The sequence below is a fragment of the Gracilinanus agilis genome, chromosome 2, assembly GCF_016433145.1.
Source record: "Gracilinanus agilis isolate LMUSP501 chromosome 2, AgileGrace, whole genome shotgun sequence".
Classification (NCBI taxonomy): Eukaryota; Metazoa; Chordata; class Mammalia; order Didelphimorphia; family Didelphidae; genus Gracilinanus; species Gracilinanus agilis.
The window spans coordinates 317,237,633-317,261,543 of record NC_058131.1 but is presented as its reverse complement, the minus strand read 5'-3'; the positions used below and the strand labels follow the sequence as shown (position 1 = coordinate 317,261,543).

General features: G+C 37.6%; 1 protein-coding gene across 1 annotated transcript in view; it reads right to left on the bottom strand.

The window, feature by feature from the left end:
* The window catches only part of MAPKAP1 (MAPK associated protein 1), a 360,172-nt gene that overhangs the window by 283,176 nt on the left and 53,085 nt on the right, over window positions 1–23,911 (bottom strand). Inside the window, exon 4 of the mRNA XM_044664232.1 lies at window positions 1,073–1,221. Within this exon, the coding sequence (XP_044520167.1) occupies window positions 1,073–1,221 (149 nt within the window). The remainder of the gene's footprint in view (window positions 1–1,072; window positions 1,222–23,911) is intronic.

Sequence of the window (23,911 nt, the reverse complement as noted above, 5' to 3'; positions counted from 1 at the left end):
TTAAGAGACCATCTAGTCATAAAATGTTAAAAATTATAAAAAACCTTAGAAATAATTCAGCACAACTCCATTATTTGACTGATGAAGAAATAAAGAGATCCATAAACGGTAATGTGACTTGCCCAAGATAATAATAAAAGGTAGCACTTGGCTTCAAAATCAAACACTTGGATTCTAACTCTGAATCCGATATCCTTTTTACACATACCTCATAGACTCCATTTTACATATCAAGAAACTGGGTCCACAAATGGGACAGCTATATAGATCACTCAACCTGGAGTCAGAGAAGACAAGTTCAAATCCTGCTTCCAACATTTACTAGCTGTATGACCCTAAGCAAGTCACATCACCTCTACTGCCTTAGTTCTGATGAATCTATAAAATGAAAATAATAATAGTACCACTTTTTCACAGGATTAATGTGAGGATAGAATTAGATAATATTTATAAAGCATTTTGTAAACCATATAGGTGCCATTTAAATGCTAGTGATTATTATTACTTATTGTGATTATATATTTCTTGTTATTATTGTTTGTTTGCTTCTTTCTGTATCTCTATTACTTAGCACAGGGCACAGTACATAGTGGATCTATAATAAATGTTTATTGGTTGATCTGCTCAAGGTCATAGAGCTAGTTATCAACAAAATGGAATTCAAATCCAGGTTTCTTCAGTCTTAGTTTGGAGCTATTAAGCTACTATTTGGTTCTGCTAGTGCTAAGATAAGGAAAAACAATCACAGCAAAACATACATAAATCTGAAGGGTAGAACACACTACAGAGCTCAATCTCCTCAAGTTTTTACCAGTAAAGTCCCAGACAATAAGTACTATGTTCAGAAAGTTGTTAGTCACAGCAAGACCCTGAGTCGGCTGAGAACCATCAAATGCTTTGCCATAGGCAGTCCTGAGTGAGTTCACTTTAACAACATTTTTGACAAGGGGTTTCAGGTTAACCCAGATGCCCAACAGCTCAACAAAACAGAAGGCAAGAATCATCAAAACAATACAATGAACTAAGGTCTTTTCTAATTTGTTAAAGTGTGGAGGGGATCACTTTTACGTACCTTACCATCAAATTTGGAATACTCATTAAAAGGATTATTCAGCTGGAGCGGGCACTGTTCTAGGCGCACAGAAAGGAGTGATGGCTTCCCCACGCTTGAAGATTTGACTTTGAAGTTCTTTTTTTCAAACAATGAGCTGAGCTCCTCTGCTGTGATAGAAAAGGGAGGGGAAAAAATGCATCTGTGATGAAAAATGATCATTAGTAACATTTGTCAAGTACTTTAAAGTGTGTAAAGAGATGGCATCATGCCATCCTCAAGCAATAAACCTTTTAGGCACCTACTGAGTGCCAAGAACTGTGCTGGGTATTCAGAATACAAATACAAAGTTTAAATTCAATTAAAGAAAACAAAAATGTGGATGTGTATATACACAAATATATATGCCTACATATGTGTGTATATATATAGAATGACTATAAATAAATAACATCTCCATATGGAAATATACACAAAATAAATGCAAAGGAAATATATGAGTTAGGGAAGGAGGCCATTAGCAGTTGAGAGAATCAGGAAAAGCATTCAACTATAAAAGAGTGCTTAAATTGTTCCTTGAAGAGACAGATTCTATTAGGTCAGGGGGGTTAGGTGGGTAGTACCACAAACATTAAGAGTTCCAAGATGACAAGATCACGGAGTATGGGAAAGGAAATGATGGACAAGAAGATTGTAAAGATTGGTTGGGACCTAGTTTAAAAGAGTCTTAAAGGTTAAATAGCAAAGTGTCAGAAGTGAATTTTTTTTTTTAAAACCCTTACCTTCCGACTTGGAGTCAATACTGTGTATTGGCTTCAAGGCAGAAGAGTGGTAAGGGCTAGGTAATGGGGGTCAAGTGACTTGCCCATGGTCACACAGCTCATAATTGGCTGAGGCCAGATTTGAACCTAGGACTTCCCATCTCTAGGCCTGGCTCTCAATCCACTGAGCTACCCAGCTGCCCCCCCCAAGAAGTGAATTTCTTTCTCTCCAGTGTCACCTTTTTTTTTTATGTCATCTCTCAGCGACCTGGAGGTCAAACACCAATGAGTAAATTTAGATATAGATGAGCCTCAGAAAAAGGAAGTTAAAGAACAACCAATCAACCAACGTGACAGGAAACAATGATTCCACAGGCACTGCCCCCCTGGGTGCCCAGGCAAATAAAAAAACTATGATTAGTTCCTGAGATGTGACATATGAGAATTAGTGGGTAGAGAATAAAGCTTGTAAGTTGAAACCAGGAGCAAGTGTGGGTCTTTGGCATGTGTGAGGAGGAGCAGATTGGACACATGGTGGAGTGTAAGAAGGAGCCCCCATAATGGCAGCCACTGATTAGAAAGCTAAGTACCTCTTTACTTCTCTTCTATTTTTCCCTCTTTTCCTACTAATAGTTATTAAGTTACAACTAGCCTCATAATTTTAATTATTATAAAAGCCTTATATTTGATTCTAGAGGTAACAAGATATTGGAATTTACTGAGTAGAGGAATGAAATGAGTCAGTTCTGTGCATAAGGAAACTCATTTTTTTAACTTTGTGTGTAGAATGGAATTGAATAAAAAGTAGCTTAAATCAGGGAAACCAAAGAGTAGGATGTCACAAAATCCTCATCAGGGTTATGTCTGGTAAAACATTATTCAGAAACATACATTAGGATCACAAGATTCAAGATACAATCATAATGAGGTCCTCAAAGGTCATTCAGAGATCAACCCCTTACTTCCTTTTGCTCTTTGTCTCTCTCTGTTACTATCTGATGGAGTAAACTAGATAATAACATATGTACCTAACTTCTTTCCCAAGACTACCACCCAACCCCAATTGCCATCTATTCCTAGGGAAAAATGGGTGGAAGTAGAAGACGCACTAGTCAAAGAGATGAGGTTCAAATTTCCTCTTCTGTAACACAGGGACAGTAATAACTGTACTACCTACTTCAAAGAAACGTTCTCAGAAAAATATCCTATAAACTTTCAAGGGCTAAATCGCAAGTGTGAGAGGTGTGTGAGTATGAAAGAGAGACAGACAGATAGACAGACAAACAGACAGAGACAGAGACAGAGACAGAGACAGAGACAGAGACAGATAGAGAGAAACAGAGAAATCAGAGTGATCAGTGACTACCCAGTCTTCAGACTCTACCTGAGGGGAAATTCATCTACAAAATTCAAGGGAAACAGTCATTCAGCTTCTTTTATGTGAATGGCTCTAAGTGCCAGGGAGTTCAATCCTCCCTTCCTACTCTACTTGATAGCTTCTAAAAATGACTAAGGGAAGTGGTACAACCAAAATGACTGGGTATATGACAAATTCAAATTATCCAATTTTAACTAGGCTTTCATAGCAGCAAGGCAATCTTTGTATTCCCTATAAATATTTCTAATTCTATTCTTTCTTCCTTGAGCCTCCTATACCTCTCTCTCCTCACTTTCTCTTTGCTGATGTGGATCCTCACTGTTACTTTACTTAGAAAATTCAATTCATTTCACTTGTACTCCTTTTCCTCCCTTTTTCTTCATCACAACACTCCTTGGCATCATTTCCAACTCTCTCCTTTTCCCCCAAGTCTGACAAAGAGGTAGTCCTTGCCAAACCCAGCACATACCTATGTACACCTGATCTCATCTCTTGTTTTTTCCAGCTAATAATTTCTCTCTGTCTCTCTCTCTCTCTCACCCACACCCCTTCATTTCAATATAACTAGTTTCATATTTAATTTCAATGCATTTTATTTTATGCACTTATAAACATTCTGATAAGGGGTCTCATAAGCTTGCTTCATCATCTTGCTAAAGGGCTCCACGATACAGAAAAAAATCAAGAACCCTGCTCTAGAATCAAATATAAACTCCTCTGCTTAATTTTTAAAGCCATAAATAATAGCTCCCACCTATATTCTAAGTCATACTGATCATCACTCTGTGATCCAGCCAAACTGGCCTATATTGTTGCTGGAGCCCATCTCTCTGCCTTCACACGAGATATACCACATGCATGGAGGTACTCCTTTCTCACGTCCACTGCAGAGAAGGCATTAACAGGGGAAATCAATAAAGGGTCCATATTGAAGATGGTGCTTAAGTTACCTCTTCTACATACTAATTGTATGTGGTTCTTTTATGGATCATAACAAACGTTTAAAATCTTTCACCCACATCATTGCTCTAGCCTATGAATATTTTTTTCTAAAATGTGGCACCCAGAACGAAACATAATACTTTAAATGTGTTCTAACCAGGTTGTGAAGCAAGAAAACTAGCCTTCTGGTATCTTTTTTGACATCCTAATTCTGTTATTCAAGGTACTAGAAATCATTCCCAGCTTTGTGTCAGATTGCACCTTTACAATCCTATGTCTTCTTCTGAGTCCCTGATAAAAATGTAAAATAAGGCCATAGTGAGATCAAGCATCTAAGGACATTGAAAGATAGATGAAAACATTCTGAGCTAAGTATAGATAATAGATATATTGGAACAGTTGACCAGATGGGAAGGAAGAATTAACCAGAGAATGAGAGGGAGGGGAAAGGGTAGAGGAAGGGACTGAGATATCTGGAAATAAATTATATTAATTTAAAGAAAAAACACATTTAGATAGAGTGATGACTCTTAAGAAAACTTGGATCCTACATAAAGAAACAGTTATTGATAAAATTTTCTAAAGAAATACTTACTTTATTTTGTGCTTTTGTAAACTACAATAATTGTATAAATTACCAAGGTCAAGTATTCTGATGGCTAATACTAATTTGTACCTACAAGTTCTTACATAATTGTGTGAAAAAGTCAGTCTTATGATTTTTAACACCACTTTGTAATCACTCCTAATAATCCACAGATAAGTCTAATAAAAGGCTTTTTTAAAAAGTGAGGGTCTCAGTTGTTGTGAGGAAGATTAATAAATGAGTATTTAGGAGACTTAGCAGGCAGGGCTGAAGGATTCTAAATGGAATGGGGAAGCAAGAAGTGTGGCTTCTCTCTCTGAGATGGACTCCATGGTGGTTGGGGACAAGTTGTAACTGACCCCTGGGAGACTTCAGAGAAGTGGAGTTTGTACCCTGATTTCCTGGGATCCAGAAGGAAGACTGTCATCTGCTTGTGGGAGATTTTTGGTAGAGACTATTAAACCCAAGCTGATTTGCTGGTTAACTTTGGCTGGTTTAGCTCCCAGATCTACCCATCTGAAGGAGTATAAACTGTGGACCTGGGAAAGCTGTACCATCGCTGGATTTTGACAGGACTCAACAGTGAGCATCCCACTTTCAATCCTGATCTCCATTGTGCCCTGCCCTGCTATAGTTTTAGCTTAGTGTAGACAAGTCCATTCCCTGTCCCTGAGGCTTGCCCATAGACTGATAGAATAGAAACCCCTTTTCCCTTCTTTAGACTATAGTTTTCTTTAATTAAACCTGTGTTTATAAGCCCTCTTGTCAATATCATTTACTTGCAGTTTCTCTGACTCCCTGGCTAGGTGGGTCTGTGTGGCAGTTAAGGTCCAACAGTCACTTCTGTCAACTGCCATTTCCCAAACTGCCAAATCCAATTTCCCAGCTTGTTAAGTCCCCACCTATTGTCCATTCCTGTTTCCTACTTACCCTTCTGAACCCAGATAAATATTTAAGTTAACCCCCCCTGTTTTTCCCCATAAGACAGTCCAACATTATAAGTCAAGTCACCAAGCATGTAAGCACCACTATGTAACTGGCACTGAGAATATAAAAAAAGGGAGGAAAAAAGTGTCTTCTCTCAAAGACATCATAGAGTTAATGGGAGGGACAAGAGCGAAACAACTATGTAGGAACAAGATATAGACAGGAAAAAGGGAAGACAATCTTAGAAGGTACTAGGGTGAAGGGAATTAAGAAAGACTTTTTGCAAAAGGTGAGACTTTAGCTAGACTTTACCTAAAGGAAGTCAAGGAAATAGTTCAGGGATACAGCATTGGGCCTAAAGTCAAGAAGACCTGAGTTCAAATCCAGTCTCTAAGATTTACTAGTTATAGGACTTTGGGCAAGTCACTTAACTCTTTGCCTTGGAAGCAGCTAAATGGCTCAGTTTGGATAAAGTACTGGGCCTTGAGTCTGGAAACCCTAAGTTCAAATCCAAGCTCATAGATTTACTAGCTGTGTGATGCTGAAAAATCACTTAACCTCTGTTTGCCTTAATCCACCAGAGAAGGAAATTGCAAACTTCCAATATCTTTGTTAAGAAAACCCCACAGATGTTAATGGCATGCTATGCTTCATAGGGTCAGACATGACTGAACAATAACAAAAGGAAAATAAAGGAGAGAGAGAATCCCAGCCCTGGAGGACAACCACTGAAAATGCACAGGACTGAGAGATGGTTTATTTTGTTTGAGAAACAGAAAGGAAGTCAGTGTCACAGAGCAAATGGAGGGCATAAGAAAACTGGAAAAGCAGGAAGAAACTAGGTTATGAAAAGTTTTAAAAGCTATACAGAAGGTCTTATATTTATTTGATCCTAAAGATACCAGCGAGCCCCTGGAGTTTACTAAATAGGAGGCTGGCATGATCAGACCTGAGTTTAAGAAGATCAATCTGATAGTTGAGTGGAGAAGAGAATAGATTGGGAAATGCCTTGAAGCAGACTATGAGGAAGGCTATGTCCAGAACTGAGGTGATAAGAGCTTGCACCAGAAAGACTGCATTATGAGAAGAGAGAATGAAGAATGTCTGAGAGAGGTTTTGAGGGTAGAAATAATAGGAGTTGATAAATATGGGAGTGGGAGGAGAAAGAGTAAAGAGTCATAGATGATACCTGAAACCTAAACTGCTAGCCTGGGTGACTGGGAGTATGCATGACAGTAATATGAAGTTGGGAAGAAAAGCAGGTCTGGAAAAAAGAAAGGAAAGATAATGAGTTAAATTCTAGGCATGTTGTTTTTAAAAGATCTATGGAGCATGTAGTTTCAGATGTACAAAAAAAAACAGCTGGAAAATCTTGAAATTGGAGCTCAGGAAAGAGGTTAGAGATATATAGAGATCTAAGATTCGTTAATAAAAAGATGACAATCAAATGAATGGAACCAAGAGAAACTATATGCCGGAGAGGAGAATAGGACCAAGCATAGAGTCTTGGGAGATACTCTCAGTTACAAGATGCAAATTGAATGAATATCTAGCAAAGCAGACTGAAAAGGAGTGATCAGATAAGAAGAGAGCAATGTCACAGAAACCTAGAGAGAGGAGAGTACCAAGTAGAACAGAGTAATCAATAGTGTCAAAGGTTGCAGAGAAGTCAGGAACAATAAGAAGTAAAGACAACTAGAATTGGCAACTAAGAAATCACTGGTAACTTTGGAGAGCATTGTTTCAGTTAAATGATGAAGGCATGAAGTTTGTAGACTACAGTGTTAGTAAGAGAGAGGAAAGGAAGTGAAGACATCAATTGCAGACAGCCTTCTCAAGGAATAAAAGTACTGGAAGACACATCACTTGGATTATTGCAGTGACTTTCTAACTAGATCCAAGACTTTGTCCCCTCCAATCAATCTTCCATTAAGCTTCCTAGGTAACTTCTGTAAATTTGACCATGATCTTGATTATCTTCAAGATCAAATATAAAGAAAGTCCTCTGTTTGGCATGTAAAGCTCTTCATAATCTGTCCCTTTCTGATTTTTTAAAAAACCCTTAACTTCTACCTTATAATCAATACTGTGTATTGTTTCCAAGGCAGAAGAGTGGTAAGAACTAGGCAATGGGGGTTAAGTGACTTGCCAAGGTTCATAGCGCGAAAGTATCTGAGACTAGATTTGAACATAGGTCTGGCGCTTACTCCACTAAGCCATCTATCTGCCCTCCCTCCCTTTTCTAGTCTTTTTATACCTTATTCCTTTTCAAAAACTCCACTTTCTAACTATACTGGCCTGCTTGCAGTTTCTGGAATACTATACTTCATTTCTTATCTCTGTGCCTTTGTGATGGAATACTCTGCTCCCTCCAAGGAGACTTGACTTCCTCCTCTTTCTCCAAAATTCACCCAAGTCCCACATTCACATTCTGCAAGAGGCTTTTCTCTCTTATAACTGATTACTTTCCATATATGCAGCTATGTATTTCATATATACAGCTATGTATATATATATATATATACATATACATGTATGTATAGATATAGATAGTATCTAGTTACATAGATGCTGCCTCCTCCATTAGAATTAAAGCTCCTTTAGGGGAGGGACCATATTTACTGTTCTTTGTACCTTGAGCACTTAGCCCAGTGCCTAATAATTAGTAATATTTAGTAAAGGGATTAAGTCAGAAGATGTGCTCAAATTCAAGATTTGCTACTTACTACATATATGACATAGACAAGTCATTTAATTTCTCTGGCTTGAATATCCTCTGTAAAACTATGCAGTAAGATTAAATGATGTCTAAAGTCCCTTCCACATTTAAATCTATGACCCTACTAATTTACATTCATAAAATATAAGACTGTAGAACACAAAGTTGTATAGCTGAAATAGGCCTTAACTTAAAGCACATGATGTTTGAGGCACATTAGAGATCATTCAGTAAAAAACCATTATTGACTGAGTTATCTATTTTGATGGGAATCTATAGTCATAATGTCTACCACAATTTTAAATTAGAATACAACTAGATTTTTTGACATGACCAATGTGTGAATCTTTTTTTATTTGAACATGTTTATATGTTATATTATAGCATTAAAAGGTCTTTTTTTTTTTTTTGCAGGGGGTAAGAGAATTGAGGGAGTTAGAGACAATGATGCAAAAATAAAAGTGTTAAAGGAGCATTTAAAGAATATTCAAAAGAATACACAGAAGATTCAGAGACAAGCAGGACAGCATTGAAATTAATGTGCTGAATTATTATATTCTTCAAAAAATGTTAGGCATAATGGATGTTTGTGGTTTCATATGTAATTCTCTTTGTATATGGAAATTGCCATTATGTGTCTGTATGTTATGTGTTTGTCAAGTTCATAATAAAAATTTTTTAAATAAATTAGGACGCAACATAGGAAAAAATAAAAAATGAAATAAAACTGTAAGTCTCTTAAGAAAATATCCTAATTTCCCACCTTCTTAGGATAAACATATTCCTTAACAGCTATCTATTATGTAAATTATTAGTAATGCTCAAAACTCCTATAGAGTAAAAGGGGAAATGCTTTTCAAGAATGGCAGGAAGCACAAATTAAGAATTCACCTTAATGCAACTTACATATTCCAATTCTAGCATTCTATGACTCCCTACTTTATGCAGAACTGAAGTAGTTTGCCCATGGTCATAAAGGTATTGAATAGCAGAATTGAGATTTTGAAGTTTATTTGCATTTAACAAAATGAAATGATATGCAATCAAGGAACTGAAGAACAGGAAAGGACCCAAGACATCATTAAATCAAACTCCTTCATTTTACATAAGAGGAAACTGAGGTCAAGGAAGAGGCTATGACTTGTATAATATCATATAACTTAGTAGAAAGGACTTCTTTTGTGATAAAGCATTGTATGGATACAATGAAATACTACTGTACTGCATGAAATGATAAAAGGGACAGTTTGAGAAAAGCCTTGAAAGATTTCTATGAACTGATAGAAAACGAAGTGAGCAGAACCACAAAAACATTTTATAGTCTAACAATACTGTAGAAATGAACAATTTTGAAAGTCCTTCCAAATAGGATCAATATAACAATCAACTATGCTTCCAAAGGACCAAAAAGAAAGAATGATCCTAAGTTTATGACAGATTTGTCTAAATAAGCAGAATGAGTCATACCTTTTAGGTCATGGCCAATATAGAAATCTGTTTTGTTTTGTCTATGCATATTTGTTACTAGAGTATTATTTTTCTCTTTGTTCTAGTTGGGGGGAAAGATGGGGGTGGAAAGAAAATACATGCTTGTAAGTTGAAATTTTTTATTTAATTTTTAAAAGACACAATGGATATAATCACATCGTATAAATACAGTTTTGTCATAAAGTAAATATGACACGCCTGCTATCTTTGTTGAGGATCTTATCATCTCTTGATCAAACAACAAAATAGGCTTCTAACTGATCTCCTTGGCTTAGATCTTTTCCCACTCTCCAATTCATCTTGATGGCTTGCACTAAGCCTGTCACCTGTCTGAAACAGCTTCTCATTTCAGTACTCCCCTCATAGAAGCTCTTGTTTCATGAAACCTTTCTTGGTCTTATCTTATGGCAATGTTTGCTTCCTCACAAACCTGCCTTCTATTTGTTTTGAGTATACCAAAATGTGTGTATAATTATGTTGTCCCCAAGAAAACATAAGTGCCCTGCAAGCAAAGATTGCTTCATTTTTGTCTATCCCTAGCACCTAGAACAGGGGTCTGCAACCTTTTTTGGCCATGAGAGCCATAAATGCCACATTTTTTAAAATGTAATTTCGTGAGAGCCGTACAATATGTTTAACGCTGAATACAAGTAAATATGTGCATTTTAATTAAGAACAACACTTTTAAAGTACAATAAGTCTCTGAACTATTTTTAATAACGTTATTATTTGCTAACCAATGATGAATAAAGTACATTAATTTGACTTCTGGTGCTGCATGGTTTTGCTGATTATTAATCAAAAAACAAGACTTAACGGGGCGCTATAGTACTAATATAACTGCACACATACATATAAAACTCCTTTACACTAAGAAAATTGCTGAAATAAAGAGAGAAAAATTCAGGGAAGAATACTTTTTCCTCTCCCTCTCTCAAGTCAGGCAACAGGAGAAGTAAAAGCTGCCGACCTGCTGGTTAAGCCATTTGGCCACATAATTAAGTAGGAGATCAGGAGATTACAGAAAATAACATGACTTGTGTGCAGGCATTAGTAAGTAGTGAGGGAGGAAGGTACCTTTTCATGGAAAACTGGCCAGGACACATCACACGCATTTCCTAGTACAGGTGTTTATCAGTACTGCCTACTCAATAGTTCTGTATCAAATGAAACAATTACTGGGGAGAAATGCTTCTCACTAATGAAGCATATGTAAAGATGTAATCTGACTATAGTTGTCCTTTAAGAGCAGGTAGAAAAGTTTAAAACAATAACAATCCCACAAATGGGGAGCGTAGACTCCATGAATGCACTGAGATAAAGCCATGTAAATAAATCAGAGGCAGAGGGGTAGAGAATGTAGACAAAAGTGATCAATCACTATACAGAAGCCCAAGATGTCAGTAACAGGTGTGGAAAGAGTAAAAGGAGGGCAGAAGGAGGAACACACAGCACACCTACCAAGCCGAACTAAAGACCAGGATTCATCTCGCGCGGCAATATCAATGAGGGAGCCTTCTTTCTATCTTAGAAGACAGTAGGGGTACCGAAAGGATCACGTGATGTATCACATGATGCATGATGTCATGCGTAAACTGTTAGTTACTCTGCCATGGTTGACTTTATGGCTTCTGCAGAAAAAGTCATATTTGTCCCTCAAAAGAGCCAGATATGGCTCGTGAGCCATACGTTGCCGACCCCTGACCTAGAACAATTCCTAGAACACAACTGGCATATAGTAAATGGGTAATGAGTATACCACTACAATGTACAAATCAATCAATAAACATTTATTAAGCATCTACTATGTGCCAGGCAACCTGCTAAGCCTTGAGGATACAAAGAGAGATAAAAGACAGTCCCTGTCCTCAAGAAACTAACAATTTAATGGGAGAAAGAATATGCAAACAAATACATGTTAAGCAAATACATATAGGTTAAATAGGAAATAAGTTAACAGAGAGAAGGCACTAGAAATAAGAGCCTAGGAAAGGCTTCCAGCATAAAACAAGATTAAGTTAGGTCTAAGGGGACACCAGGAGGGAGAGTATTCCAGGCATGGAAGACAGAGAAAATAACCAGAAAGAGATGGAGTGTCTTATTTAAGGAATAGTGAGGAGATCAGTGTCATAGGATCAAAGAATAAATGGCAAGAAATAAGATGTAAAAAACCTGGAAAGTTAGTAAGGGGCTAGGCCTAGGGTATGAAGGGCTTTGAATGCCAAACAAAGCGTTTTGCATTTCATTCTGGAGGTGTTTGAGAGCCACTAGAATTTACTGAGTAAGGATCATGATTTGGTCGGATCTGTGCTATAAGAACATTATTCTTGTCACTGAATGGAAGATAGATTGGAGTGGGGGGGAGACATGAGGAAGGCAGACCCACCAGCAGGCTACTAGTAAATGAAGTCTTCTATCAGAAGCAATTCCAAAAGAAAAACAGGGGCATATTTGTTTGAGAAATGTTGCAAAAGTGAAATTGACAGGGATTTGCAACAGAGTGAATATGAAGAGGAAGGGGAGATAAGTGATAGTAAGGAATCAAAGACAAAGTCTTAGTTTGTGAGCCTGAGGGAATGGAAGGATGGTGTGGCCCATCACAGTAATTGGGAAGCTGGGATATGGGGAGGAGTTGGAGAGAAAGATAAATCAGTTTTATTTTGGACATGTCTATTTTAAAAAGTCTACTGGATATCTAGTTTGAGGTTTGAAAGGCAATTAGAGATGCAAGACTGGGGATCAACAGAGAGGCTAGAGTAAGATACACAGATTTGAGAATCATCAGCATAAAGATGGTAATGAAATTCACAAGAGTTGATGAGATCACCAAGCAAAGTAATCTAGAGGGAAAAGAGGAGCCAAGACAGAAATCTTTGGGATACCTACAGTTAGAAGACATGATCTGGATGAGGATCCAACAAGAGACAGAGAAGCAGTCAGGTAGAAGAAGAACCAGGAAAAAATGGTATCCTGAAAACTTAGAAGAGAGTATCAAGGACATGATAGTGATCAAAAGCAACATCAAAGGCTGCAGAGAAAGTAAGAAGAATAAAGACCTATAAAAGGCCAATGGATTTGGCTACTAAGAAATCACTGATAACTTAGGAGATAGCAGTTTTAGTGGAATGATAGTCAAAAGCCAGAATGCAAGGGATTAAGGACAGAATGAGGAGAAAGTAGAGACTTCTATTGTAGGCTGTCTTTTCAATATGTGATAATGAGATTAAATCTACCCTGCCCATCTTTAGATTTAATAACAAAAAGTGTAAACAACTCCACTTAACTCACTAGTTGGGAGGTCTGTGACCCACATATGCTAGAGTGAGTGACCATTCAAAATTTACTGACTGCCTCCTGGGCAGTCCTAAGAAAAGCCGTCTGTTGTGATTGGACATGTAAACTAGGAGGGAGGCACAGGAAGTGACACAAAAGAAGCCCCTTTAAAATAGAGTTCAGTAAGTTCAGCTGCTCTCTTCTTGTTCATTGCTTGAATGTAGAGGAGCTCTGGAGCTGGGACCATGAGACTTTGGTGAGACTGTTCTTAAATCTTTCCTTTGGAATTCCACGTGGTGAGTATAAAGACTGAATCTTCCTGAACTTCTCTTAAGGAACTTCCCTTTCAAAAGAGACTCTATGGCTGAAGCTTTTGCTTCATTTGCCTCCAGAGCCCTTTGGGCCTCTGACTTTCTGGCCTTGGGCTCAAGGCCAAAATTCCCTTAGCTGAGGGATCTGCCTGGGTTAAACTAGGGGATCAGAGCAAATTACCTATGTGTTAGATTACTTATCCTATCTTATCCTCTCTCTCATTTCCTTATTTCCTCTTCCTCTCCACATTTGTAAATAAATTTCCATGAAAGTCATTTTTATTTGAGGTTATTCTTAAATTAGGGACTGATAATTATTCAATTTCCTGGTGACCAAATCTTTTAATATCACCCAATCAAAACCCCTTTTTACCCCTTACAAAGGACTTGAGCAACAAAGGGCAAATGGGATATGGGACAAGAATAATGAAGATGGAAGGGAGTTTTTAAGGATAGGGAATATGGGAGATTGCAAGAGACAGGAGAAAATGAGTCAGTAGACAGGGAGAGACTGAAAATAAGTGAAAGAGTGGGAATAATAGGGGAGTGAATCTTTTATAAGGGATGAGATGGAATGGGATCACCTGAACAGGTATGGAGGTTAAACTTTGTAAAGAGTGAGGCCATTTCATCAGGTAAGACTGGGACAAAAGAAAATGTGGCAGATGGCACCTGAGTGACAGGAATTGAGGAAAAGAAGAAAAAAGGAGGGAGTTCATGGTAAATGGCTTCAATTTCTTCTGTAAAATGTGACACAAGATTTTCAGTTGAGAGAGTGGGGAGGAGAGGAATCATAGGAGATTTAAGGAGGGATGAAAACGTTTGGAAGAGCCACTGTGGAGAGTGGGACAATAAGTTGACAAAGAATGTGTACTAGTGGAAAGACTTCCAAAAACTGATGCTGTTAAAATATTATGAAGGGGGCTGCTGGGTAGCTCAGTGGATTGAGAGCCAGGCCTAGAGATGGAAGGTCCTAGGTTCAAATCTGGTCTCAGACACTTCCTAGCTGTATGACCCTGGGCAAGTCACTTGACCCCCATTGCCTACCCTTTACCACTCTTCTACCTTGGAGCCAATACACAGTATTGACACCAAGACAGAAGGTAAGGGTTTAAAAAAAATTATGGAAATCAATATATGTTTTCCATGAGCTACCTTACTATATACAGATACAACAGACATAGAGTAAATAAGCCTGTTTTCAGTAAAGAGACAAATAGGAGCCTAGAGTCAGCCAGAACTCGTGCTGCCTCCCAGATGCCTTCAAAGTGTTCACTGGCTGTCCTTGCTGATCTATCCATCACAAACTCTACTTTAAGTAGACTTAGTTGGCTTAAACAGCCTTGTAGTCAGCCATAGCTACCAAATATCCTACAACATCCTGCTTCTATGCTTCCCCGTCCCAGAAAGAGACTGTCCATTCTCTAACCCCAACTTTCACAACTTAACTAATATGGAAATGTTTTGCAAGACATTTATAATCCATGTCAACTTGCCTGTCATCTCAGGGAGAGTGGAGGTGAGGGAGGTGAGTGAGAGAATTTGAAATTCAAAATTTTAAAAACTGAATGTTAACTGTTTTTGTAAATAAATGGAAAAAATAAAATATTATTTAAAAAGAAGATATACACACATGTGCACATGTACACATACATACAGAGCCATAGTTAGGGCCCAGTTAAGATTATGTAACATAAATTTGTAGTGGATTCCATCAAAACAGTTGTGGGTGAATTTCTCCACCTTTGATCAACACACATGTAGGCATAAAGAAAACAAATGATAGGAGAGATCTGGGGCTGAAGCTTGGTTGGGCATAATTGGTGATATGATCAGGGAGTTAGGGAATCAAGAAAGGAGGAAACATGAAGTTGTATTGCTTAACCAACAGGTTACAATGGGGAGAAGAAAAAATAGAGGCAAATGTAGAGTAGATGGCCTATGAAAAAACTAGAGTCAAGGGATTGAAAGTCATGGTGCAAATGATGAGGAGGAGAGTTAAGGGTATGAGAAGAGATTTTGGAATTCTTGAACAAGGGGTTGTTGCATTTATGGGTGATGGCAAGTAGCTTATCAGGAAGTGAGAAGGGGGAAGAAGTGAGTGGTTAAGAAGTTTGGAGGAAAGTCAATATGTATGATAAAATCTCCTAGTATGAGAACAAGAGTGGGAAGGAAGAGAAAAATTGTAAACCAGATACTCAACTCAATGAGGAAGGAAGAGAAGTGACTTCTGGGGGGTCAGTACACAACAGTTATCAGGATTTTGATTAGGTGGTAGACATGAATAACATGAGCTTCAAAGGAAAAAATCGCTGGGTACATTATGGAATTATTTTATCTCATCTCAACTAAATCCTCATTACCTTAAGGCAATAAGGTAGAAGAATAGAAGAATTCTCTTCTAATTGATTTTCTGTCCTCTTCCTATTTGAAAATGTTCCCAAACTTTTCTTTTCTCAAGACTCTCACACTTTCTCTAATCTACCTACTTATCTAAGGACCTAACCACTTACTTTACTGAAGCTTCTGATGCTACTCATGACAGCCCTCTCCTCCCTTTCTCACCTATTTCCTTTCAGTTTTTGATAATATGGTAGCTCTTCACCTTGCCAAGGCCAACTACACCATTTCCTCCAGCAGAAAACCCTCCCCAACAAACCTTTATTCTCTCTAAACTTTCATTTTTTTCCCAATCTACTGGTACCTTCCAAACTTCCTTCAAACATATTCAAGTCTTGCCCATCCTTTAAACTAGGGAGGGGGGGAAGAAAGAGGGGAAGGAGGGAAAATGATCACCTAACAATGGAAAAAATATTTTTAAAAATAAAATTCTATTTAAAATTAATTAATTAAACACAGCCTTCCCTTAAATTATAGTCCTGCTTCTTACCTTCCTTTCTCAGCCAAACCCTTTTTTAAAAATCTGTGTTAAGATGGCGGCAGAGTAAAAAGCAGCTGCTTGACTTCTCCTAACTGATGCATACAGGACTACTCAAGAAGACATAAAAACAAATCCAGAGGAAAGAAGGGACCCCACAACAGGGCACAGCATCAGAGGTACGTGGAATCAGGGCATTTCCATGCTATAAAGGGGTGAAACAGCACTCACGAAAACACAAGCGGAGCAACCCCCTCCCCCACCCCACACCACCTATAGTGCCAAAGCCAGCACACGGGAGTCGGAGTAGGTTTGGGGCACCCATTGGGTCACTAGCAGCTCACCACGGCTTGTTCCTGGGAGCAACAAGACTTGGGACCTCCCCGGGAGGCTGAGGAACTCACAGACTCTGAGCGCAGACCCTGAGCCCAGGCACAGGCGAAGGGGCTGACACAGGCGCGGGCTGAGGCACGGATTAAAGCGCGGACTGGGGCGAGGACAAAGGGGCTGATTCTGAGTGCAGGAGCGGACCTTGAGTGGAGACCCAGTGCAGAGAGGTGCTTGACTGCGGAAGCAGCTCCCTGAGACTGTTAAAGGAGCATTAGGCAGAAGAACGAGAAAGGAGACCACCAGGAGGCTTGTCTCAAAACAACTAGACCTAAGACCTCAGGAGTTTAAAGAGCACAGACAGATCCTGGGCACGAGCATAAAGCTGAGAGGGCACTCAGCGTACAATGGCAAGCCAGAATCATCAGGAAAACCAGAAGAAGAAGATGAAGAAAAAACCTTTAACACTTGACAACTTTTACACAGAAAAAATCCAGACAACAGAGGAAACAACTGAGGAGAACACACAAGTAACCATATCCAAACCTTCCCAAAACAATGAAAATGGGTCACAAGGACCTGAAGTGTTCAAATCGGAGATCATGAGAAAGATGGAAGAGATCTGGCAAGAAAATAACAGTTTAAAAGGCAGAATTTCACAATTGGAAAGTGAGACAAATAAATCAAAGACCAGAAATGACCAGATTGAAAAGGAAAACCAATCTCTAAAGGCTAGAATTGGGCAATTAGAAAAAGATGCCCCCAAATAAAAAGAATTAATAAGCAAATTAGAGACCAAAATCAAACAGCTGGAAAACAGGTCAAACCAAACTGAAAAGGAAACTCAAAAGCTTATAACAGAAAACCAGTCTCTAAAGACAAGAATTGGGCAAGTAGAAGCCAATGATCTATCAAGACAGCAAGAACAAATAAAACAAACTCAAAACACTGATAAAATAGAAGGAAACATGAAATATCTCAATGAGAAACTGACAGATCAAGAAAACTGGTCTAGAAGAGACAATCTGAAAATCATTGGTCTTCCTGAAAAAGCAGAAATTAATAGAAATTTGGACTCCATACTAAAAGAAATTATTCAGCAAAATTGCCCTGAAGTTCTACAACAAGAGGGCAATATAGACATTGAAAGGATCCATAGATCACCCTCTACGCTAGACACTGAAAAGACAACACCCAGGAATATAATAGCCAAATTCAAGAGCTTCCAACTAAAAGAAATATTTTACAAGAAGCAAGAAAGAAACAATTCAGATATCAAGGAGCACCAATCAGGATCACACAGGATCTGGCAGCCTCCACACTAAAAGACCACAAGGCTTAGAATATGATATTCAGAAAGGCAAGAGAACTGGGTTTACAACCAAGGATCACATACCCATCAAAACTGACTATATTCTTCCAGGGGAAAGTTTGGGTATTCAACAAGATAGAAAATTTCCAAGCATTTGCACAGAAAAGACCAGGACTAAATGGAAAGTTCGATATCCAACCACAAAAATCAAGAGAAACATGAAAAGGTAAATAAGAAATAGAAGGGAAAGTAAAAAAACTCATATTTTTAAAATTTGCCTCTTTAAGGGCTTCAATAAGATCTAATTATTGGTACTCCTATGTGGGAAAACGTTATGTATAATTCTCTGTAGTGAACTCTGTTCACGATTATAGCATTCACCATTATAATAATTAGAAGAAGTATTCATAGGGAGAGGTTGGAATACCAAATGGTCTAAGGTGATATGGGTGGGAGGGAAAAAGGGGGGTGAATAGTAGAGGACAACAAGAGAATCTTGAAGGAATAAGAAAAATAGGATATTCTATTACACACAAAGAGGGTATGGGAAGGGGAGGGGACAAATACTATTATAAGAAGGAGAGGAAGAGAGCATTAAGAGGTAATATTTAAACCTTACTCTCAGTGTAATTAACCATGAGAGGGAAGAGTAGTTATATCCATTGGGATATAAAACTCTATCTAACCCTACTGAGAAAGTCAGAAGGGATAAACCAAGGGGAGCAGGGGAGAGGGGAGGTCAAAAAAGGGAGGGAAGAAGAAGTGGGAAGGGAATTCATTAGGCCTTAAAAATAAAAAGAGGGGAATAATAAGGGAGGGGGTAAAAAGGTAAGTAAATCAAGGGAGGGGACAAGGGTTACTGGCTTAAAGCAAACCACTGCTTTAAAAGGAAATAGTGTAAGAAGGGATAGAATTAGGGGAGGATATCAAAATGTCGGCGAATACACAATTGATAATTATAACTCTGAATGTGAATGGGATGAACTTACCCATTAAACAGAAGCAAATAGCAAAGTGGATTAGAAACCAAAACCCTAACATATGTTGTCTATAAGAAACACATATGAGGCGGGTGGACATACACAAGTTTAAAATAAAGGGCTTCAGCAAAATATTTTGGGCTTCAAATGAGAAAAAAAAGGCAGGAGTGGCGATCATGATTTCTGATAAAGCCAAAGTAAAAACAGATACGATTAAAAAAGACAGGGAAGGTAATTACATCCTGATAAAAGGCAGTATAGACAATGAGGAAATAACACTGCTCAATAAGTATGCACCAAATGGCATAGCATCCAAATTTGTAAAGGAGAAACTGGTAGAGCTCAAGAAGGAAATAGATAGTAAAACCATACTCGTGGGAGATCTAAATATTCCTCTTTCAGATCTAGATAAACCAAACCGAAAAATAAATAAGAAAGAGTTAAGAGAGGTGAATGAAGCCCTAGAAAAATTAGATTTAATAGATATGTGGAGAAAAATAAATAGGGACAAAAAGGAATACACCTTCTTTTCAGCTGCACATGGCACATTCACAAAGATTGACCATGTCATAGGGCACAGAATCATTGCAAACAAATGCAAAAGAGCAGAAATAATAAATGTAACCTTCTCAGATTACAATGCAATAAAAATAATAATTAGTAAGGGCATCTGGACAGGAAAATCAAAAACTAATTGGAAATTAAATAATATGATTCTCCAAAACCAGCTAGTCAAAGAAGAAATCATAGAAACAATCAACAATTTCATTGAAGAGAATGATAATGATGAGACATCCTACCAAACTCTGTGGGATGCAGCCAAAGCAGTACTCAGGGGGAAATTTATATCCTTGAGTGCATATATTAACAAATTAAGGAGGGCAGAGATTAATGAATTGGGCATGCAACTCGAAAAATTAGAAAGCGAGCAAATTAAAAATCCCCAGATGAAAACGAAATTAGAAATAATAAAAATCAAGGGAGAAATTAATAAAATCGAAAGTAAAAGAACTATTGAATTAATAAATGAGACTAGAAGCTGGTATTCTGAAAAAACAGATAAAAAAGACAAAGTACTAGTCAATCTAATTAAAAAAAGGAAAGAAGAAAACCAAATTGACAGTATCAAAGATGAAAAGGGAGACCTCACCTCTAATGAAGGGGAAATTAAGGCAATCATTAAAAACTATTTCACCCAATTATATGGCAATAAATATAGCAATCTAAGAGATATGGATGAATATTTACAAAAATATAAATTGCCTAGATTAACAGCAGAAGAAATAGAATACCTAAATAATCCCATATCAGAAAAAGAAATTGAACAAGCCATCAAAGAACTCCCTAAGAAAAAATCTCCAGGGCCTGATGGATTCACAAGTGAATTCTATCAGACATTCAAAGAACAACTAATCCCAATACTACACAAATTATTTGATATAATAAGCAAAGAAGGAGTCCTACCAAATTCCTTTTATGACACAAATATGGTACTGATTCCAAAGCCAGGTAGATCAAAAACAGAGAAAGAAAACTACAGACCAATCTCCCTAATGAACATAGATGCAAAAATCCTAAACAGAATACTAGCAAAGAGACTCCAGCAAGTGATCAAGAGGATCATCCACCATAATCAGGTGGGATTTATACCAGGAATGCAAGGATGGTTCAACATTAGGAAAACCATCCACATTATTGACCATATCAACAATCTAACAAACAAAAATCACATGATTATCTCAAAAGATGCTGAAAAAGCCTTTGACAAAATACAGCACCCATTCCTATTGAAAACACTGGAAAGTATAGGAATAGAAGGTCCTTTCCTAAAAACAATAAACAGTATATACCTAAAACCATCAACAAGCATCATATGCAATGGGGATAAATTAGAAGCCTTTCCAATAAGAACAGGAATGAAACAAGGATGCCCATTATCTCCTCTATTATTTAACATTGTACTAGAAACACTAGCAGTAGCAATTAGAGAAGAAAAAGAAATTGAGGGTATTAAAATAGGCAATGAGGAAACTAAGCTATCACTCTTTGCAGATGATATGATGGTCTACTTAAAAAATCCTAGAGAATCAACTAGAAGCTGGTAGAAATAATCAACAACTTTAGCAAAGTTGCAGGATACAAAATAAATGCACATAAATCATCAGCATTTCTATACATTTCCAACACATCACAGCAGCAAGAGGTAGAAAGAGAAACACCATTTAAAATCACCCTAGACAATATAAAATACTTAGGAATCTATCTACCAAAACAAACACAGCAATTATACAAAAACAACTACAAAACACTTTCCAAACAAATAAAACTAGAGCTAAACAATTGGAAAAACATTGATTGCTCATGGGTAGGACGAGTTAACATAATAAAAATGACCATTCTACCCAAATTAATTTACCTATTTAGCACCATACCTATCAAACTACCAAAAAACTTTTTCACTGAATTGGGAAAAACTAAAACAAAGTTCATTTGGAATAACAAAAGATCAAGAATATCAAGGGAAATAATGAAAAACAATGTGAAGGAAGGGGGCCTAGAAGTACCAGATATTAAACTATACTATAAAGCAGCAGTCATCAAAACAATATGGTACTGGCTAAGAGACAGAAGGAAGGATCAGTGGAATAGACTTGGGGTAAGTGATGTCAGCAAGACAGTGTATGATAAACCCAAAGAGCCCAATTTTGGGGACAAAAATCCACTATTTGACAAAAACTGTTGGGAAATTTGGAAAACAATATGGGAGAGATTAGGTTTAGATCAACATCTCACACCCTACACCAAGGTAAATTCAGAATGGGTGAATGACTTGAATATAAAGAGGGAAACTATAAATAAGTTAAGTGAACACAGAATAGTATACTTGTCAGATCTCTGGGAAAGGAAAGATTTTAAAACCAAGCAAGAGTTAGAGAAAATTACAAAATGTAAATTTAATGGTTTTGATTATATTAAACTAAGAAGCTTTTGTACAAACAAAAACAATATAGTCAAAATCAGGAGGGAAACAACAAATTGGGAAAAAATCTTTATAACGAAAAACTCTGACAGAGGTCTAATTACTCAAATATACAAGGAGTTAAAGCAATTGTATAAAAAATCAAGCCATTCCCCAATTGATAAATGGGCAAGAGACATGAATAGGCAATTTTCAGGTAAAGAAATCAAAAGTATCAATAAGTACATGAGAAAGTGTTCCAAATCTCTAATAATTAGAGAAATGCAAATCAAAACAACTCTGAGGTATCACCTCACACCTAGCAGATTGGCTAAAATGAAAGAAGGGGAGAGTAATGAATGCTGGAAGGGATGTGGCAAAATTGGGACATTAATGCATTGCTGGTGGAGCTGTGAACTGATCCAACCATTCTGACTGGCAATTTGGAACTATGCTCAAAGGGCTATAAAAGAATGACTGCCCTTTGATCCAGCCATACCATTGTTGGGTTTGTACCCCAAAGAGATCATAGATAAACAGACTTGTACGAAAATATTTATAGCCGTGCTTTTTGTGGTGGCAAAAAACTGGAAAATGAGGGGATGCCCTTCAATTAGGGAATGGCTGAACAAATTGTGCTTTCTGTTGGTGATGGAATACTACTGTGCTAAAAGGAATAATAAACTGGAGGAATTCCATGTGAATTGGAAAGACCTCCAGGAATTGATGCAGAGTGAAAGGAGCAGAGCCAGAAGAACATTGTACACAGAGACTGATATACTGTGGAAAAATAGAATGTAATGGACTTCTGTACTAGCAGCAATGCAATGACCCAGGACAATTCTGAGGGATTTATGGAAAAGAACGCTACCCACATTCAGAGGAAGAACAGCAGGAGAGGAAACACAGAAGAAAATCAACTGCTTGAATACATGGGTTGATGAGGACATGACTGGGGATCGAAAGCACCACACCAATGCAACTATCAACAATTTGGAAATAGGTCTTGATTAATGACACATGTTAAAACCAGTGGAAATGCATATTGGCCAGGGGACGGGGCAGGTCGGGAGGTGAAAGGGAAAGTAAGAACATAAATCATGTAACCATGTTAACTTTTCTAAAATATAAATATTAATAAATGTTTAAAATTTTTAAAAAAATTAAAAATCTGTCTACATTCGCTGCCTCCACTTTCACATCTCACTCAGTCATCAGTCTTTGGCAAACAGACTCATAACTTTATCACTCAACCAACACTGTTCTCTCCAAAGTTCCCATACCTCTTAGTTACCCCATTCAACAGTCTTTTTTCAGTCCCTCTGCTGTGTTTGATGCTGTTGGTTTAGCTTGCTCTTAGATATGTTCTTCACTGGTTTTTTATGAACTCTGTCTAACTGCTTCTCATGTTCCCTAATCCCACATATCCAATTAGTTCCCAAATCTTGCCATTTATATGTTCAATTTTTCCCATATAACTCCTCCTGTCTATTCACCCAACCATTCCCTTCATTCAGACTAGCATCTCTCACCCAGACAATTATCACTGCCTCCTAAGTAGACTCTCCTTACCTCCAGGTTCTCTTCATTACAATTCATCTTATACACTCTTTCTAAAGTGATCTTCCTTAAACATGTCGTTTTCCAAATCAATAAACTATAGTAGCTTCCTTCAGCCTCTAAAATCAGATATAAACTCCTCTATCTTTTAAAGTCATTCATAACTTGGCCCCAACCCATTTTTCCCACTTTGTTACACATTATTACCCTTGTCAGTCCAGTCAATCAGGCAATAAGCATTTATTAAAGGTCTACTTTATGCCAGGCACTACACAAAGGATTGGGAATACAGAGAAAGCAAAAGACCATGTCTGCTCCCAAGGACCTCACAATCCAATGGGGAAGACAAGAGGCAAACAAATATATATAACCAAACTCACTCACTCTTATTCATTCATTTCTCTCTCTCTCTCTCTCTCTCTCTCTCTCTCTTTCTCTCTCTCTCTCTCTCTCTCTCTC